At 36.1% G+C, this 19,530-nt stretch overlaps 2 protein-coding genes across 5 annotated transcripts in view; one reads left to right on the top strand and one right to left on the bottom strand.

Annotated features, from left to right (window-relative positions):
- The window catches only part of COPS2 (COP9 signalosome subunit 2), a 28,348-nt gene extending 10,753 nt beyond the window's left edge, over window positions 1–17,595 (bottom strand). Inside the window, exons 1-6 of one of the 2 annotated variants that reach the window (XM_043472036.1) lie at window positions 17,439–17,595; window positions 5,025–5,138; window positions 4,292–4,369; window positions 3,069–3,194; window positions 1,018–1,128; window positions 823–900 (exon numbers count right to left, since the gene is read on the bottom strand). In XM_043472036.1, coding sequence (XP_043327971.1) covers window positions 823–900; window positions 1,018–1,128; window positions 3,069–3,194; window positions 4,292–4,369; window positions 5,025–5,138; window positions 17,439–17,492 — 561 coding nt within the window. In that variant the 5' untranslated portion in view covers window positions 17,493–17,595. The remainder of the gene's footprint in view (window positions 1–822; window positions 901–1,017; window positions 1,129–3,068; window positions 3,195–4,291; window positions 4,370–5,024; window positions 5,139–17,438) is intronic. The other variant, XM_043472037.1, reaches the window with a different exon arrangement.
- A 106-nt stretch (window positions 17,596–17,701) lies between these two features.
- The window catches only part of GALK2 (galactokinase 2), a 140,950-nt gene continuing 139,121 nt past the window's right edge, over window positions 17,702–19,530 (top strand). For 2 of the 3 annotated variants that reach the window (XM_043472034.1, XM_043472032.1), the window contains exon 1: window positions 17,709–17,942. In XM_043472034.1, coding sequence (XP_043327969.1) covers window positions 17,923–17,942 — 20 coding nt within the window. In that variant the 5' untranslated portion in view covers window positions 17,709–17,922. Of the gene's footprint in view, window positions 17,943–19,530 lie in introns of all 3 variants that reach the window. The other variant, XM_043472030.1, reaches the window with a different exon arrangement.

Raw genomic sequence — 19,530 nt, 5'->3', positions numbered from 1 at the left:
CACAGTATGAAAATGATAATGTTCAAAAGATTTTGTATTGGATTTCGATCTGTGTATGTGCATTTTTAAAGCTAGTTGATAAAGTTTACATGTTTTTATACTTTTTTTGTTTGTTTTTATACTTTTAAATCATTAAAATCAACCTGCAACATGGTCTTGAAAAAAAAAAGTACATAGCATTGAAAGAGCATAAGAATATTTAAAACAGCATTTCTATTTAATATTTGAACTAATATCAAGTAACTTATTAATCAAGACAAAAAACGAAATACAAAATTACAGCTCACACTTTAAAGTTATAGAGGTGTACTATGGCTTCACAAGTTTATAAATTAAATGAAAAACTCAGTAACTCTATCTCCCTAGTCACAATTCAGGTGCTTGATGAGGTGTAGCTGATGCAACCATATTGGAAAGCACAGGTACAGAATGCTTCTAACATCACATGAAGTTCTACAGGACAGTGTTGTTACAGTTCTACAGAGGACTCATACACAAAAACTAGAGTATAAAATATCTTTAAAATGTATGTCTACAACATCCTTTCTGATTTTCATAGGGTGTATAACTAAATATGAAATGCTTATTATTCTTAATATTAATGACTGGTCTGTTTATTGATACCTAAGCCTCATTCTTCAAAAATAAGGACTGAAATTATAATTAACAGAGGAAGTAATGTAATAGAAAAAATTAGCTTTCTGGTAACTTATTTTCCAAATTTTATTTTTGCGATGATGCTTTAAAATATCCCTAAGCAATGTTTCCAATATAATTTTTTCTTATGAAGAAATAGTATGAAAAAAAATAAAGAAAAGCTACCTGGCAGGACTGATGTAACTGGCGTAAAATTTTTTGAAGTTTTCCATATTCCTCTCGTTCTAAATATAATTTCCCCAGCTGTAAAAAAAAATACTTATTAAAATTAAGATTTCAACAGGAGAAGGTACATCTTCAGAGTTTATCAAGGATGCCCGCCCACTCTTCAAAAGAAAAAAAAGTAATTATTACTGTTACCTTTGTGTTTGTCTTAAACCACAGTCTGTCATTCTTAGCATCTTTCAAAGCTTCCAGTGTTGTTTCATAGAATTCCTGCAGTAAATCCATCTGACATAAAAAATCAGAATTCTATAATTGTAAACAGCAAATTTGTACCTGTTAATAAAGTTAATTTGAGCAAACCAAAAGTGCATCTTTGAACTTTAATATACATAAGATACACTAGCTGTATCTTACTGAATGTCTGTGACAGTCCACAAAATTAACAAAACCTTAGCAAAAGTACAGACCAAATTTACAAAAAGTGCGAACATGTGTTTTTATGCATTTAAAATAAAACCCAGAAAATGCGTAATGCTCTTATAGTATAGGTTTGTCCTTTCAAATCTAATAACTCATTTTATGTTAGCAAAGGAAATGGCAAACACAAGAACTGTGTGTGTGGTCAGTTGCTCAGTAGTGTCCAAGTCTTTGACACCCCACGTTTATTATGAATGGTATGTATCTTACACACTCAACTCTTATTTGGGAACTACTATGTGGCAAACACTAAGTAAGCTGCTAAAGAAACTAAGAATAAGCCTCTTTCCTCAAAAATTCTTCTGTAAATGTGACTAATCCATTAACTGGACTACAAATTTTTGTTACTGATAAATTGTTGGGAGTTGAAGGGAGGGAAAAGTTAAGCACAATTTTAGCTTTGTCTAACACCATCAGTTCACAGTCTGAATATGACTTTTTTTTAATGGAAATTGCCATTTGTTTTGCATTATGATAAGCTCCTCTGTTCCCTCCTCCTACTGTTGGCTCTACCTTTGTATGAATACCTGATTCTTTAGATATTTAACAGGATCAGGGGGTAAGAGGGCCATGGCAGCAGGCAAGCTTGATACTTTCAGAAAAGGCTGCCTATTTATTCATGACTGTCAATTGCACAGTGAGTAAGTGCTGCCCAACCAATATCTATACTTACTTTCATAAGACAAAAAGTTTACATATAAAGTATGAAGCAACACACAATCTTGCTGAAAATTACTTAGTTCTGCCCCCCCACTGTCTGACATAATATTTAAAAATAACGTACAAAAAATATTATGATGTGACATGTTTGTAAAACCCAGGAAACATTTTTCCACTTGAGATAAGCCCCAATATACTGGGAAGCCCTGAATTAGTGCCATGAAGTGTTAATGTTCTAAACATAATTTTATCTTCCTCTATTTCCATTACATATATTTTAGATATAAAAATAATAAACTTCAAGAAATAATGACATTTAGTAGAAAAGACAGAATGAAAGACTGGTTCTAAAAAAAAAAAAAATGGTTCTGAGGTGAACATATTTTGAGTATGAAAAGTATCAAATGTTCTGAGAAATGCTAAGTGATACAGAAAATACTTCTTGTGCTCAAATATCATGGCATAGTAAAGCTGAAACTTAGGACTATGTTGCTTAGAAGAATATGAACAAATAATCCAATTGAAATTATTTTAGCAATAAACTAAAATCATCATTGCTTTTCTTAATAATCAAAAACTAAAATCATGAAAGCACTATCATTCCTCATGCCCACTGTAGTATTATCATTAGCCCTTTCTTTCATCATCCATCTATCCTTTGTAGAAGCATTTACTGACTACCTAATGAGTAATGCCAACTACTAATTGTAATGAATACAGATTCTCCTCCCAAGGATCTCTCTCTAAGCAAATCTACACAAAGAACCTATGACTCACTGTTAGGTTATTAACAGTTCAGGAAGGCTAGCTGAAGTGCTGATGATGTTGATTAGAAACTGCATGGGAGTCTAATATGAGCCTGCAAAACCTGTGTGCAGATAATGTTAGTGTCTGAAGATATTATTTGAAAAGATAAAGCTTGGGTTATTCCCTTTCAATGCTATATACTTTCCTGTAACCAAGAAAATAGCATACATTATTTTAAAAGCATACTAAAATTAAAACTAGCATAACAGCTTAAATAGAACTTCTAGGTCTTAAAAACAAAAAACAAAGCTCTTAAGTATGAACATACTGATAAATACCAAGAGGGAAAAACAGACTCTAACCTGCTTAGAAGTAGAGATATAATCAAGAATAGAATTAATGGATTTTTCAGAATAATTTCTTGTGACAGCACTCCGAATATAGGTCAATAGTTGTTTATATCTGTTCATCATTTCTGGAAAGTTTGTCTGTGAGGGAAGAAAAATGCATTACTAGGTACATATTTACTTACTGAGATATGTACATATGATTAAGATTATAGAAATACCCATCACTACCTAATTAAAAAACAATAGTTTTTCAATAATAGAGGAACTATATATGACAGAAACACTATAAACATTTTAGCTTAAATTTGAAATTACTATTCAGTAAATGAATTAAATTTATGATATTAGCCTTTGAAAAAGTACAATTTATAGATTTTCCAAATTTCGGATATTGTTCCTCACTGCACAATAAACACATTTATTTAAATCATAAAAACTACTAAAATATTCATAGACCAAAAAAATAAGTAAGACCAACTTCAAATATTCTTCCCTGAAAATTTATTCCTTCATTAGGAAGCTCTCTAACATAGCTATGCATTTCTTCTCTCCCCATTATTGGTAAGCTCTTATAGTAAAATGTGAAAGGAAAAAAATTCCTTCCACCCCAGGTACTCATCCCACTCTCAAGAAAAGTCCTCCCCACTTCTAAAAGGGGGGAAAATCCTCCCACCTAAGGCCCCATGAAATAATGGATGTAGCTACTGCTGCTATTCTTTGCAGGATTATTTGCATAACTGTAGTTATTCCAGGAAACATGAAAGACCCGAGGAAATGAAGGACTATTAGTAAAATTCCCAGCATTGAATATTTTGGCAGAGGGTCTATCATTCCTCAGAGCATACAAGCTAATTTATAGAAAACCCTGTATACTATGCAGAATTTTTAAAAGATTTTGTTGATGTGGACCATTTTAAAGTCTTTATTGAATTTGTTACAATATTGCTTCTGTTTTTTTTGGGGGGGGCTGCAAGGCATGGGGGATCTTAGTTCCCCCACTGAACTCGCAGCCCCTGCATTGGAAGTAGAAGTCTTAACCACTGGACCACCAGGGAAGACCCCCATGTAGAATTTTTAAAACTTAGTATTATTATAGTCACAATTGAAAATTAGACTAAATATGGAAACATATCAACAGAATTATTTCAGGAAAGCTGATATAACATTTTGTTGCCATGAGGTTTTTAAGTATAGAATTTCATTATCAGTTTAATTCCTCTCAAAACAAATCTTACCAACTTGAAGTTAATCTTAATCATTTGTTTCAGTGCTTTAAATCCCCATTCTCCTTTTTCACCTTCAAGTTCCAAAACCTAAAAAAAAGAATTTAGTATAATTTAATATTGTTATTTTCTAGTAACACCCAATATTTAAGTTGTAAATTAATTTTACATCATATGCATGAAAAACAGTACCCCAAGAACTCTATTTTTCAAAGCCATTTTTAAAAGATTTAAGAAAAGAAACCAATCTTAAATGCTTATGAAAGGACAAGTGAGCTTATTTTGAAGTTTCTTCATCAAAAGATTAAATAAGAACTACTTCTTGATTATTATACAGTCCCAGAAATACTTGTTACTTCACTGGTTAAGAATAACACAAAAGTTTATCAGTAGGAAAGAAATCACATTATTTAATAATGAAACCACGCCTGCGTGCTTTGGCACCAAAAGACAAAGGAACACGATCGCAGGGATAACTATTGACCAGCACCATTCATTGGTTCTCTTTCTGCCAGAACTGTACAAGCTTTTCGGGACAATGGTCCTGTTCTATAGTTAACTTGATTGGAAAAAACAAAAGGATAGCCCTTTTGAAATATTTGCTTATGTTGCATAATGAAAACTTTTACAGGATTATCACTAAGTACCCAAACATACTTCTGAGATAAAATCATTTGCAATTTACTTGATTTAAGACATTATTTAGAAAAACACAAACACAGAATCAACCAGAAAAAATATGAACCTTTTGGAAACTGCTTAATGCTGCTTTTGGGTCATCTTCTTTTAATGCTTTGGAATTATAGTACTGATTTTCCAAATCCACATTTGGCTCAGAGTTACTATCTTCAGAGTATTCCTGTGTGTTAGAAAGAGATATTAAAATGAAAGAAACAAGGAAAGAAACCCACACATTGCTAAAATGTGAATACTATTAAGAGAAAAACAACATATTTATAAAAAAAAATTTAAATACATAGTAGAAATTCCACTGACATTTAACCATTATTGAAATAACAAGGGGAAAAGCCAAAATCAAATGGTTAGCAGAATACAGTAGTCCCCCTTATCCACGGTTTCATTTTTTGTGGTTTCAGTTGAGTATCAATCGAGGTCTGGAAACTGGGAAATTCCAGAAATAAACAATCAGTAAGTTTTAAACTGTGAGTCATTCTGAGTAGCAGGAACAAATCTCGATGAAATCTCCTGCCCTCTCCTCCCACATCCCACCTTGAATGCAAATCATCCCTTGGTCCAGCATATCCCACCTGTGAGTCACTAAACAGCAAGCTTGTGTTCAAGTCACCCTTATTGTACTTAATAATGCCCCCAAAGTTCAAAAACAGTGATGCTAGAAACTCAGATATGCCAAAGAAAGGCCCTAACATGATTCTTTTAATTGAAAAAGTAAAAGTTCTCAGTAAGAAAAAAATGTATGCTGAGGTTGATAAGATCCATGGTAAGAACAAATCTTCTACCTGTGAACTTGTGAAGGAAAAAGAAATTTGTGCTAGTTCTGCTGTTGTAAAAGTTATGGCTAAGGTGTGTGAAAAGTACTCAGGGAAGGTGGAAAAGGCATTAAATTTGTGGCTGAAGGACATAAACAGAAAACATGTCCGACTGAAGGCAAAGTATTAGTAAACACTGAGCCTATACAGACTAAGATCACGGCATCTGGTCCCATCACTTCGTGGCAAATAGACGGGGAGACAGTGGGAACAGTGACAGACTTTATTTTCTTGGGCTCCAAAATCACTGCAGATGGTGACTGCAGCCATGAAAGTATAAGATGCTTGCTCCTGGGAAGAAAAGTTATGACCAAACTAGACAACATATTAAAAAGCAGAGACATTACTTTGTCAACAAAGGTCCGTCTAGTCAAGGCTATGGTTTTTCCAGTGGTCATGTATGGATGTGAAAGTTGGACTATAAAGAAAGCTTAGTGTCGAAGAATTGATGCTTTTGAACTGTGGTGTTGGAGAAGACTCTTGAGAATCCTGTGGACTGCAAGGAGATCCAACCAGTCCATCCTAAAGGAAACCAGTCCTGAATATTCACTGGAAGGACTGATGTTGAAGCTGAAACTCCAATACTCTGGCCATGTGATGCGAAGCGCTGACTTGAAAAGACCCTGATGCTGGGAAAGATTGAAGGTGGGAGGAGAAGGGGACGACAGAGATGAGGTAGTTGGATAGCATCACTGACTCAATGGACATGAGTTTGAGTAAATTCCGGAGTTGGCGATGGACAGGGAGGCCTGGCATGCTACAGTCCATGGGGTCGCAAAGAGTTGGACATGACTGAGCGACTGAACGGACACAAAGACTTCAGCAAAGGGTTCCCTGGAATGAGTGACACCAAGCCATTTTCTGCAAGTAAGGGATGGTTACACAGATACAGAAATAGGTTTGTACTGAAAGATACAGAATCAACACAAAAGCAAATTGTAAATACTAATTACTAGTAGTATTACTATTAAATTTTAGTTATTTTATCTTTCGTTTCATAATCTAGTTTTTGCTATTCCCTAAGTCTAAATTTTATTATTCTAACATGGCCTAACTACCTAGGATGGTGAGCTATATAAAGCATAGTCATCTATTGCTAAATAAAGCTATATGTTAATAAAAATATTTGCTTTATGTGTAGTTCACATTACTCAGTAGCCGTTTAGTTATATTACTATACTTTAGCTAGTCCAGTAACATCAAAATAAGTAAAACAAAATTAATTTGTATAGCTTTATGTGACTTTTCATTACATAAACTCAGTTCCTAGTTATGAAACAATAAAGCAGAAAGAAAAATCGAAGTAACACTATTTTGTGGAGAAGTAGAAATAAGAGTTTAAAGTAGTTTCAGGATATTCAACTCAATGATAAGGATTATAAAATATACATAAATTAGTATAATAAAACTATTATTTTAGGGAGAGAGACGATTTCCTTCAGCTATAAGTCATTACAAAGGGCAAGTTTATGTGAAATTCAGAATTGTGCCTGAAAGCAAACACAAAAGAGATAAGAACAGTATTATAGTTGTTTCTAAATCCAAATACAGTTAAATTTTGGGGGGAACAATTTATGAAAAATTCTGTATTGTCTCATAAAGGCACATGAAAGAAAAAAGGTATATTGAGTGTAGTGTTAGAAAGCTCAAAAATATGTAAACACAAGATGAAATTTTCCTATGACCAGCAGATGCAGGGAGATGTTTGATGTTAGCATAGAATCGGTTTTATTTGACCACCATGGCTTTGTAGTGTGCGCCCTCTAGAGGGTCATTATTTCCTCATGTAAGGATATTTCTGGGAAGCGCTGGCACTCGGTCTCACAAATTTAAGATCAGTAATTCAGTTTTGCTTCACATATGAAACCCTTTGGAACACTTCTCTTACAAAGTCAAATTCTGACTAGTGAGTAAAGTTCATAATCATCCATTCACTTCTTCACTCTGCAATTAAGGTTTGGCTATAATAAAACTGATTAAAAAAGCAATTAATAAATAATGAACAAGCCAAGTGGATACATCAAATCATGTTGTGATAGTGATGGCTTCTGAGCCAGGCTTTGAAAGCTAAATGGGAGTTTGCATGCCAGACAAAAAGAGAAAGGGGAAAAGAGGAAAAGCAGACACAAAACTGTAACATGAGGTACTGAACAGCTAAAAACAGTCATACCGCTGGAACATAAAAAGTCCTTATTGATTCTATCTTGAACATAAACTCAAGTCCATCCCCTTTCCCTTGTCACTGCCCCAGCCTACTAGGTCACTTTCAGCTCTCTACAGAGAGCCTTTCCATTCTCCTTTTTAACTTTCAAATTCCAATCTTCTTAAAGTAAGTGGTCAGTATAACATTCATAAAATGTAAATTATCGTATTCCTCTTCTCAAAAGTGGTTTCCCATTGCTCTTAAAATCAAGTTCAAAAATCATCAAAATCTGACTCGATTATGCACGCAACCATGTCCCCTATGAAGCTCTCCCTTATTCACTTTGCTGCAGCCACCCTGGCCTCACCTCACAAGTGGCCAAACTCATCCTTGCCTTTACATGCCATTTCTTTTTATTTCTACCTCTTTTCATCTCGTTAACCACTGCATATCATTACAGCTTAAGCGTCATCTACCTCCTCAGGGAAGATGTGGAGTAAAGAATCCTAGATAAAAAACCTACTCACGTACTCTACACCTTTGGAAATCAGTTCTTCTTAGTAACTGTTCAATAATATATGGGAATAGCTACAACCAGAGAATCACTTTTCTGCAACCTAAATCTTCAGAATGCACCCCTGAACTTAGAAGTAAAATATCTTTTACATCTATCACCAAGTCTTAAGAATCTGGACTCTTATCAAAGCCTACTTATTTTTAGTTTCTTAGCCAACAGATTAGGGAAAAAAATTAGAATGGCCCAGGACGTAAGAGATAAGTAGAAAGCTAGGAGTAGCTACATATGAGTAGGACACGGAGTTGCCAGAAGGTTAACGTCAATTACTGAACTGATTACAACACAGGTGAAGAAAGGAATCTTTACATTTCCTACCATGTCTGAAGGCCTCCTGTAGTTCAAGACTGACTACCTGCAACTTCTGGCACCGACTGGCTCCAGATTAATGCTACTTCTCAACTCTATATGAACTCCCCTGAATCACTACAATTGAGATAAGACTTAATCCCACCTTCAACATTTTGTGAATATGTTCTTTTGGTTTTTCACATTATATGGATTAAGAAGTGAAATGTATACTATTTTTTGTACAACTGCAATTCAATTCTTAAGTGTTGCTGCTGGAATGGATAAATACATGAGAATTGGCACAACTGATATGCTACTGCCTTGCTACTTATAATTAGGTTATGACCTGCAACACCATGTTGCAGCCTCCGTGACACCATTAACCTGTCATCTGCAGCTCAGTGAATCACACACCATCAATACGAACTGAACTACAGCAAACTACTCAGTTACCACACCGGCATCATTTTTAAACCGAAGATATTTTGAGAAGTCTTTGGAATAATTCGGTTGTACAGAATATTTGTTATATATTATTTATGTCTATTGTACACTCAATGATAATGATCTTTAGTATAAACCAGTAATTAAATGTGCTCAACAAATGAAAATAAAGTCTTTCTCCTTAAGCTATTCACGGTCTGAGACAGATATGCAAATGAAACACTAATATAATAACAGAAGCAGTAACAGAGACACATACGAGGTTCAGTGGCGTATCAGGAATAATTAACTACTCTTCAATGAGTTAAAAGGAAAAGTTACCTCAACCAGGTCTAAAAGTAGGAATGCATTTTCCCAGGGATGAAAAAAGGCACCGGAAACAAAACAAGCTATCCAAAAGCATGGAAGCTTCAAACAGCACTGCATATTTAGAAGAGCTACCAGTAGTCTGATTGGGCTGAAGCACAGGATGCATGCAGAGCTGATGAGAGAGAAACTGGTATCCGACAGGGGAATAGAACTGTACAGGTCTAGCAGAGTTTATATCAAATGGAGACCCACTAAAAGATTTTATAGAGAAATAATTAGATCTGTGTTTTAGGAAGAGCACTCTGGTAGTAAGGAAGTAGCCCACTGGATACTCTTAGAACTGTTTAGCCAACAGATGATGAAGGCCTGATTCCAAGCAGCAGAACCAGGAGAAAAGGGAGAGGACAGAATAAATATATGTGATGTTAAGGATGTAAAATAAAAGGACACATCATATGGGCACAAGAAAGGGGAAAAAGTTATCCTTAATGACTACAGCTGATTTGGTTACACACAGTGACATTAGTCAAAACAGGGAATACAGGAAAAATATTAAATATCGCTAAACTGAATTCCCTATGTCAGATGAAGATGCAATAACTATAATTTATAAAAGTATAAGTGAAATGCTTTTGAGAGAAACTGAAATTTTAATCTATACATTAAGAATGTTTTAGACAAAAACCAAAGAATTTAAGCAATATATGAAAAAGCAAGCACTTGAACAGTGTTAAAAAAGGATTTTTAAAAAATCCACTAAAGTTCACATTAGCTCCAACCTATGTAACTCATGTCCTGACATCTATCCAAAGCAATCTCTTACCCATCTACACCAACCAAATCTATTCTTCCTTCCCCCAAACACATCATGCTCTTTAAAATCTCTGCTTTGGCATAAACTGGTCTCTCTTCTAGGAATTCTAACCACTGCCCCTCCCAACAAACTTCCCACTTTTCTCCTGTGATGATGTCCAGCCCTAACACTCCTGGAAATGCTGTATTCCTCAAGGCTCACCTTGTGATTCTTTCTTTAAGTCTTCTTAGCAAAATATTCTCCATAGTCATGCTTCTACACGATATGCATGTCTCTAAAGAACAGTTCTGTATGTATATTGTCCCCACCTCCTGCCTCCCCTCCCCTCCCCTGCCCCACCATGAGCTTCTCAAAAGCAGGAACTTACTTTTACTGACCTTGGTATCCCCAGAACCTGGTATATCACAAAATGCTCAAGAAGTGTTTGCTTACTTGAAATGAAAAGTTAGTGAATGTTCCAAAATAACACAACACAGACAGGGGCAATTTTGACTCTATGTTGGAATGTAGCGACTACTGAAAAGGGTCAATTTCACAGTTCATGTACTTATTCTTGTGTCTCTTGTCAACAGAGGTCTTAAGAAATGTGCTCGAGGAAAAAGAAGACTCACCATTAACAGTGGTTCGCAAGCCTTGATCATGTTTAGACAACAGATGCTGCACATCTAGTGCCAAAGGTAAAGTCTCAGTATCCATAAGGACTAATTTAATCCAAGTCCTAGGCAGCCACTTGTGGTTTAACTATTCATAAAAGTAACCAAACCCTTACAAAAAAAATTTCACTCAAGGTAATGGATCCTAATCTGTCTATGCTATAAATTAGAACATTCTTTTATTTGTCCTAAACTTTCAGTTCTCGGATTAAATTTTCCAACAAGACATCATTAAAGTCATTAGGCTTGGGCTCTAGTTTTGACTTGCCCACTAATTTGTCATGTAAATTTACATAAGTCACTCACACTTGATGTTTCAGTTCCTCTCCTGTCAGTTATGAGGGTTGAACCCAACAGGAAGTCTCTAATTCTTGCTGAGGGTCATGTGTTCCTTTCTGGGGTATAACACACAAGTACAAATTTACTCTGTTGGGTAGTCACACTTTACAGATTTACATTAGGGGTGAAGAATCTCAATTTATCTTATTCTTAGCACAAAAGAGCTATCTCCCATTAGTTATGGGAGATCTTATAATGGTATCCTTATCATTAGTTACCCTTGTTTGAACCCCTCTAATTTCATTATATAGGGTACACCTATGAGGTAATGTGACAGGCCTTTTTGAAAATGTACCAATCTTATTTAAAGCAGTAACTTTTAAGAGGTGGTAAATTATTCCAATTATACTGACCTGGATTGTTAAGTACTGCTTCTGAAATTCTTAAGGAAACTAACTTTATTAGTTAGATGTTTCCAACTTAAAACAGCATCATCCAAATTTGGGGGCTCAACTTATTTATCAAACCTGACTTGGAATTTTTGACACCTACAAAACAGAGAAAACCTGGCTATTGCTGAAATTAAAAAAAAAAAAAAGCCGCATACCATTTAAAATAACTAAAGAAAACAGGTCAAATTCTCATCAACAGAGAACTGAGTAAATAAACTTATGGTACATCCACACAATCAATGCAGCTATAAAAAGAAATAAGTAATCTTTAGACATATGTCTATGGAATAATCTTTAAAATAAAAAACAAAGTGTAGGACAATACATTTAATATGTTAATTCTGGTTTAAAAAAGGGAAGAGGGGATAAAAATCTGTATTTGGTTACCTATGGGAAGGAATGGGGACTGGACAACTGAGGAACAAAAATGGAAAGGAAATTTTATTTATTTAAGGAATAAATATAAGGAATATATAAAAGGAAATTTTATTCACTCCATGTTTTTGAACCATGTGCACGTATTACTTATTTTAAAATGCTAGATGCCTCAGGTTCTGAAGAATTCTAAATTCTAAAAAAATTTGAGCAATGACAAAATCACTGTTTGGCCCCTCAAGATCAAAGTAAGATTTCCGTTCTTCATTTGTACCCTAAACACCACCCTCTCTCCCCAGCAATAAAATACAGTCTCACTGTGAAAAGTTTGCAAGACATAAACATTTTAATTTTCCTGACACTTTTCATATTTTCCAGACCTTTTTATTCTACATTTTTCCCACCCAGCAAAACAAATAAATTTTACTGCCACCCAATAACATTGTAATATGGATTACACATCTATAGTGGACATGTGTTCTGTGTGCACAGCAATGCTGACGGATCCTTCCTCTCTTAGATGAGGATTTCCAAAAACAGAGCTGCTCTCCTACAGAGGGCAAGCAATCTATCCTCCCTCTCACAGTGAGTCAGTGATTCAGAAGGCCCAGAGCTAAGGAGAATCCATAAAAGTTCTTTCTAGGGTTTCACTGCTAGAGTTAGCAAGGAAGGTCCTTTTGCCTTTGGGGTTATAATACTAGGAAGATAACACATTATATTACAAGATTTTGTGATATACTATGAAGGCAATTAAGCCCATACAGTGAGGAAGGCAGCCCAGGAAGAGAGACGTAGGCAGAAAAAGACCCAGCATCGTTATCTAAGTCATGAACCCTGTTACATTGACACTTCTCGGTGATGTGAGCCAATATTATGTCCTTTACAGTTCAAGTCGATCTGACATGTATTCCTGTACTCTGCTTCCCTACACGCAAGAGTCCTGACCAACTTACCAAGTTTTTCTTCTCATATCACTGAATATTCTTTAGAAGCGTGATTTGAAATGCTGACATACTTTCCATCACATGGATATATGTTACCTATTACTACCTCATGTGTATTAATAGTATTCTCCTACTATTGACAACTTGGGGGGTGTTTCCAATTATTTACAATTAAACATGCCCTTTTGGGGGTGGGGTGGGGCAGCGTTGCATGGCTTGCAGGATCTTAATTCCCCAGAAAGTGAGTCGCTTAGTCCTTGCAACCCCATGCAGTTCATGGAATTCTCCAGGGCAGAATACTGGAGTGGGTAGCCTATCCCTTCTCCAGGGGACCTTCCCAACACAGGAATCGAACCGGTGTCTCCCGCAATACAGGCAGATTCTTTACCAACTGAGCTATGAGGGAAGCCCATGGATCAAACCAGGGCCCATGGCAGTGAAAGTGCTCAGTTCTAAACACTGGGCTGTCAGAGAATTTCTTGTTATGTTCCCTTCAAAAGCTTCAACTGTATAATCAAATTCTGTTTCTGTGAAGACTACATTCAGAATTCCCAATGTGCGTATAGCAGAAAAACACTGGCCCAGAGCAAACAAACAAAATTCGAAACAAATTTCAAACAAAAATGATACTGTCTGAAAATCTATGCTTAAAGATCCCCAACATTTTGTCAAGCTGTAAGTGATGGAGACAACAGTCTCAGAATAAAATAATCTATAATCTGCAAGCTCCTTATATGCATGATGGATGACATGAATGTCTTAATATTAAACACACAAAACCCTGAAGTTATTTTTTTGCCCTGTGCTGTAGTATTAGTCTCTCAGTTGTGTCCGACTCTTTGTGAACTCATGGACTTTAGCCCACCAGGCTCCTCTGTACATGGGATTTTTCAGGCAAGAATACTGGAGTGGGTTGCTATTTCCTTCTCCAGGGAATCCTCCAGACCCAGGGATCGAACCCAGGTCTCCTGCATTGCAGGAAGATTCTTTACTGTCTGAGCCACCAGGGAAGCCCGATTAATCTACTACTTTTTCAAAGTAGTCATGTCAATTAAAAAATCTTTTTAGAATATATTTTAATTTGTTAAATCATGTTCTAAGGTTTGTTATGACATCATTAGTCTGAATTTGTTAAAACTGTGACAGATAAAGAGATTCTGTAAGAAACCTTATAGCTAAGACTCTTCTCCACCCCTCCCCAAAAGAAGTAAATTTCTAGGGCATTAAAACAGCTATCTGTTAAGGCAAGAATAAAAACAGTAATAAACATTTATTCACTAATCACAGTGTAACCTGACTGCAAATGCAAGAGATGTAAAAGACATGGGTTCAATCCCTGGGCGGGGTAGATCCCTTGAAGGAGGGCATGGTAACCCACTCCCAGTATCCTTGCCTGGAGAATCCCAGGGACAGAGGAGACTGGTGGGCTGCAGTCAACAGGGCTGCAAAAAGTCAGACACGTCTGAAGTGACTTAGCACTGGCAACAATAGTAATAAACACTCATTCAATAATCACAACTATAAACCTAACCAGGATGATTATGGAGAAAGAAATGGCAACCCACTCCAGTATTCTTGTCTACAATATTCCATGGAGAGAGGGGCTTGGCAGGCTTCAGTCCACGGGGTTACTAAGAGTTGGCCATGACTGAGTCTCTCTCACACTCACACACACACACACACACCATGATTATAATGAGGTTATAATGAGGCTCACTGTTTGGTAATATACTTAAACAAATGGAATTAGTCTATCTATTCACCATTTTATTTTCCCCTTACAATAACATTTTTCAAACATACAATGCCCTACCTATAACAGGAACTAGTAAAGAATACTTTTTGGTATGAAGTCGCTCTGTCTTAAATCCTTTCTAAAAAGACTGTTAGAAATATTCATCAACTTCAAGCTGGAATGGCTGGATTGTGGAATTATAACACAGTTTAATTTATTAATGGCCTTATTAACTTAATGAATGACATGGTAGAATTTATTATTAGTTATTATTAACACTATTCTATGTATATCTGTAAAATTAACATTGAATTAACACATTTACCAGTACCATCTTCTCTCCATTCACTGCTACATAAATTACTATGCTTAGAAAATACCTGCTTCTGCCTCAGAAATCAAAAAGATCTTAGAAATAAGAGGTCAAGCATACTGAATTAATTTCTTGCTTGTTTCATCTTCTTTTTTTAAACCAACTTAATTCTCTCTTCTATTAGCTCAAAAGTGATTTCGGGTATTAAACTTTATCAATAGACGATTGATAAAATATATACTGAATGTATCTGTAGTTAGGCTACTCATGGCTCTCATTAACTTTTTCACTAAAACGAGGTGATGATGAACTATCCAACAAACAATATATTTTTTAATAAAAAAGAAGTTTCCCTAAGACAGTAAGTTGATTCAGACTCCTTAAATCCAAAGAAACAAACAAAAAAGGCTCAGGCAAATATTAGAAAACAAAAACAACAACTTTTCTTTTGGCAACAGATAAGCATGAAGCGGCAACCAGCTGTGCTTGATCTTTTTTAATGTATGTTTAAAAATTAATAAATATATGTTTATAGTGGCCTAAGGAAATTAAGGAAGTAAAAAATTAATATGATATCTATGTAAGAGAGATATGAGGCAGGACTATTTAACAGAATGCTGGGGGGATCATTAATTATGTGGTTGTGTAAAGTCTCACCTTTTTGGGTTAAGAAATTTTAAAAAAAGAGGCTAAAATTACACATCCAATTTTATATTGTACATGTGGTGTAAGCCCTCAAAGGCTGGAGAAACACAGACAAGTTAAATCATCTATATTTAATTAAAATCCTTGCAAAAATGAACTCTGTACTTCAAGGGGCAGTGAGATTCTCATTGCCATTCCTACATTTCAGTCTTACTCATGGTGCTAGTAAGTTATGTATTCAAAAAACTATTGCTTACAAAAGAGATAAGCAAAAGTAAAAACACAAACTGAAACTAGGTAAAACAGTTAAAAGAAACACTTCCATAGTTAAAAAATACCTGTAATATATGTAAACATGTAATAAATAAAAATGCACAAAATAGTACAAGTAACATTCTTGAAGGATCTAAGTCACTGCCTAAAACTGGCTTGGTCTGCACAAACTAAAATATAAGGCAGAAATCTTACTACTAGCAAAACTACCTTTAAGAATTATCAACACTATTGACTTTCAGGTAATAACGAACACTTCCCTCTCCCTTTTGCAAATGCTTTCTTTTAAAAGTGAAAGATTAATTAGAAACGACTACACAAAGATTTACACTAATTCAAAATGATACATTAATTATCTTGAGACTCTCTGGCACTTATAAAATATAAGATGAGCCAGACTTCCCTGAGCATCTACTTCATAACTTTACGATAATGCAGCATCACCATAACACACAAGAACCATGCACAAAAACTCCCCCAAATAAAAAGCAAAGCCAAGTTGACGCTAATTCGTGGTCCAGATAATCGTTCTTAGTTCCCACACCGACAATGTTTTTGAATATCAACTTGAAATGTTAGTGAATATTTAAAAAACTGTAAGTCTGTTCATAAATTAAACCTTGAATCTTTAAAAATCACCATTCGGTTACATAAATTCGTTTTGTTCTACTCTGTTGATATTTTAAACTCTGAATACTGGGAAATTTCTGAGTCAAGAAAAAAGCCATTGAGTCAATTCTCTCATACCACCCCACCTCCCAAACCCCAAACAAACAAAAAGTAAAACCTCCTCCCCAGCTTTTCTGTTTAAACAAGTAGTTTAACTACTTTTCAAACGCTAGCCTGGCTCTCAATTCTCTATGGCACCTTTACCTTATAACAAAACGGAGCCTGGACAAGACTAATTAAGCTCTGTTTCTAGATTCACAAGTGGCGTCAGGTCTGGGAGCAGGAAGGCCCCCTAGTTTTTGGACCCCTCTTCCAGCATTTCGCACTCTTTCAATTCAAGTATGAAGAAGAGGGGACAGGAAGACTGGGCCCGAAAGGGCAGAGCCGGGGCCTAGACCACTGAACGGTCCCCAAAACGGCTCGCGTGATAGGGAGGAGGCAATGAGAACCTGACGCCGGAGCCCAGGGGTGCCCTTGCAAACTAAAGAAGCGCTCGGATTTGGAGCTCAACGCTCGGGACCCCCTTCACTGCCTCCTTTACCCTTCCTTCCCCCATGCTGGAGAAACAGGGCGCGGGCCCGGTGCGGGAAGAGGGAGGAGGTAAACTCGTCCTGTCACTGCATCGGGAGAGGCTGGAAGGAGCACATGTTCTACGGGGAGAGGCCGCGGCCGCCCCTGCCCCGGCTCCTAAAGCCAGAAACCACCTCCAGCCCCAGAGTTCTGTTCCCTGCGCCTCACCAGGTCGTAGTCCTCCTCATCATCGCACATGAAATCATCCTCCATGTCAGACATCTTGGCTGGGACGGGGGGAGGGGGGAGGAGAAATTGGAGACAACCTCCTCCCACAATCCTCCGCGGCTCAGAGGCGTCACTCCCAGCTTCTCTCCTTCCCGACGCTCTTAGAGGAGCTGAATGTTTCCTCCCGGAACAAATGAGCTCGGTTTTGAGAGGATTCGCTACGACGCTAAAAGCGATTGCACCGTACCCCTCTTCCTGTGAGACGGTTGGTGCCTTAGCAACTAAACCTAGTAACTAGGGAATCTTCAAGTGCTTCGGCTTTCTGTTGAAGGGCCTCGGGAACCTTTCGCTCATAAGGTGCGGTTTCCAGCCTCCTGGGCAAGGCAACAGTCTCCTCCCTTGCCTGGGACTCTGGAACCATTTCAGTCTGGTGAAAGTAAGAGGCAGTTTGGGACTAGAAGGCTTTCGCGGAGAAAAGTCTGACATGCCTATCCTGTGTGACAGGTAGTATTATTTTTGCCATGATTACGGATGTGCATTTAGCCCACACATTTTGGTGGGTGGTCCTGTGATGTTTGGAAACCTTTCAGCAGAACGGTTTACACGTAATGTTTGTTATATTTGTAGTCAGCAAAACGACTCTGTAGATATCCTAAATTAAGTATCAATCTATTGAGGTACTTGAAGTTTTATTCAGTTGTTCAACGAATTGTAAACTAAACTTTATTGCCTATGGGACCAAATTAAGGTAACAGTTAACAACTGTTTTTTAAAAAAACGCATTATTGTTGCACAGCATCATCAGTAGAATTCGAAATAGTAATAAAAATTGAAATGAAGGGAGAAAATACTGCTTTTCAAACAGCATTTTTCATATAAACTTCTGTCCACTTGAATTCACAAATTTTATATAGTTAACAGCACAGACATAATTTCGGATGCTTTTTTGCATCTAGTTATGTAACAGCATAGGACAATGTATGCACTATATTGTTGACAAAGATTATTTTAATAGTGACATAATAAGCCCTTCGTTGAATGCAGTGTAATTTACTTAAGCATGCTATTATTGTTATACATTTCGAGTATTACAGTAATAACATTATTTTAAACTATTTTGGAGGGAGTATTTTTGTCACTTAATTTTTTTTCTTAGGAAAAATTCCAAGAAGAGGAATTGCAGGCTGGATTTTTTTTTTTTTTTTTCGTTTTGGCAGTTACTCAGTAAGTAACTGCTTTGCTTTTTTTTATTCCCCTGGCTGCCCCAGAATACAGAATCTTAGTTCTCTGACTGTGCTCCCTGAATGGGAAGCATGGAGTTTTAACCACTGGGTCAGTCAGGGAAGTCCCTGGGTATATTAGTAATCATTTGCTTTTGTTTTTATTTTAATAATTCAAAAAATTTTACTGGAGTATAGTTGATTTAAAATGTTGTGTTAGTTTCAGGAGTACAGCAAAGTGAATCAGTTGTACATATACATATATTCATTGTGGTTTTTTTTTTACTCTTTTTCCATTTTATATATAGTGGTATGTATACGTCAGCCTCCTAATTTAGTAATCATTTGTATTGCCATCTTTTTGGTCATAGTTCTTAAAAGTCCTATTTGTAGCAGTAATACTGTCTACCTATAGACAAAATTTCCCTTTCCTTCTTTTCCTTCCAATATTTTATAATGAGGAATTTCAAACATACTGAAAAATTTAGAGTTAGTCCAGTGAATGTGTGTATATACCTATCAGCTTTATTTGTATGTAAGTATTCCTAGAATCAGTTGAAAGTATAATAAGATGCACATATCATTACATATCACTCAAATGCAGCTGTGTATTTCCTAAAAATAAGGACATCCTCTTATCACAACATCATTGTTACACGAGGAAAATTAATTATTCCCTCACGTCATCTGATAGCCAGTGCATGTTCAAAATTCCCTTATTACACATAGACTTTTAGAATTGGAAGAGCCTTGTATCACTTCAGTCTCTAAGGCTTCCTAAGCATGGAAATTAATTACAACTTTTCAAATCCTACACCAGAGATTCTAATTCAGTAGGTCTGGAGTAGAACGCAAGAATCTGTTCTTGTAGC

The sequence above is a fragment of the Cervus canadensis genome, chromosome 6 (genome assembly GCF_019320065.1).
Source record: "Cervus canadensis isolate Bull #8, Minnesota chromosome 6, ASM1932006v1, whole genome shotgun sequence".
Classification (NCBI taxonomy): domain Eukaryota; kingdom Metazoa; phylum Chordata; class Mammalia; order Artiodactyla; family Cervidae; genus Cervus; species Cervus canadensis.
This window is presented reverse-complemented; position numbering and strand designations above follow the sequence as displayed.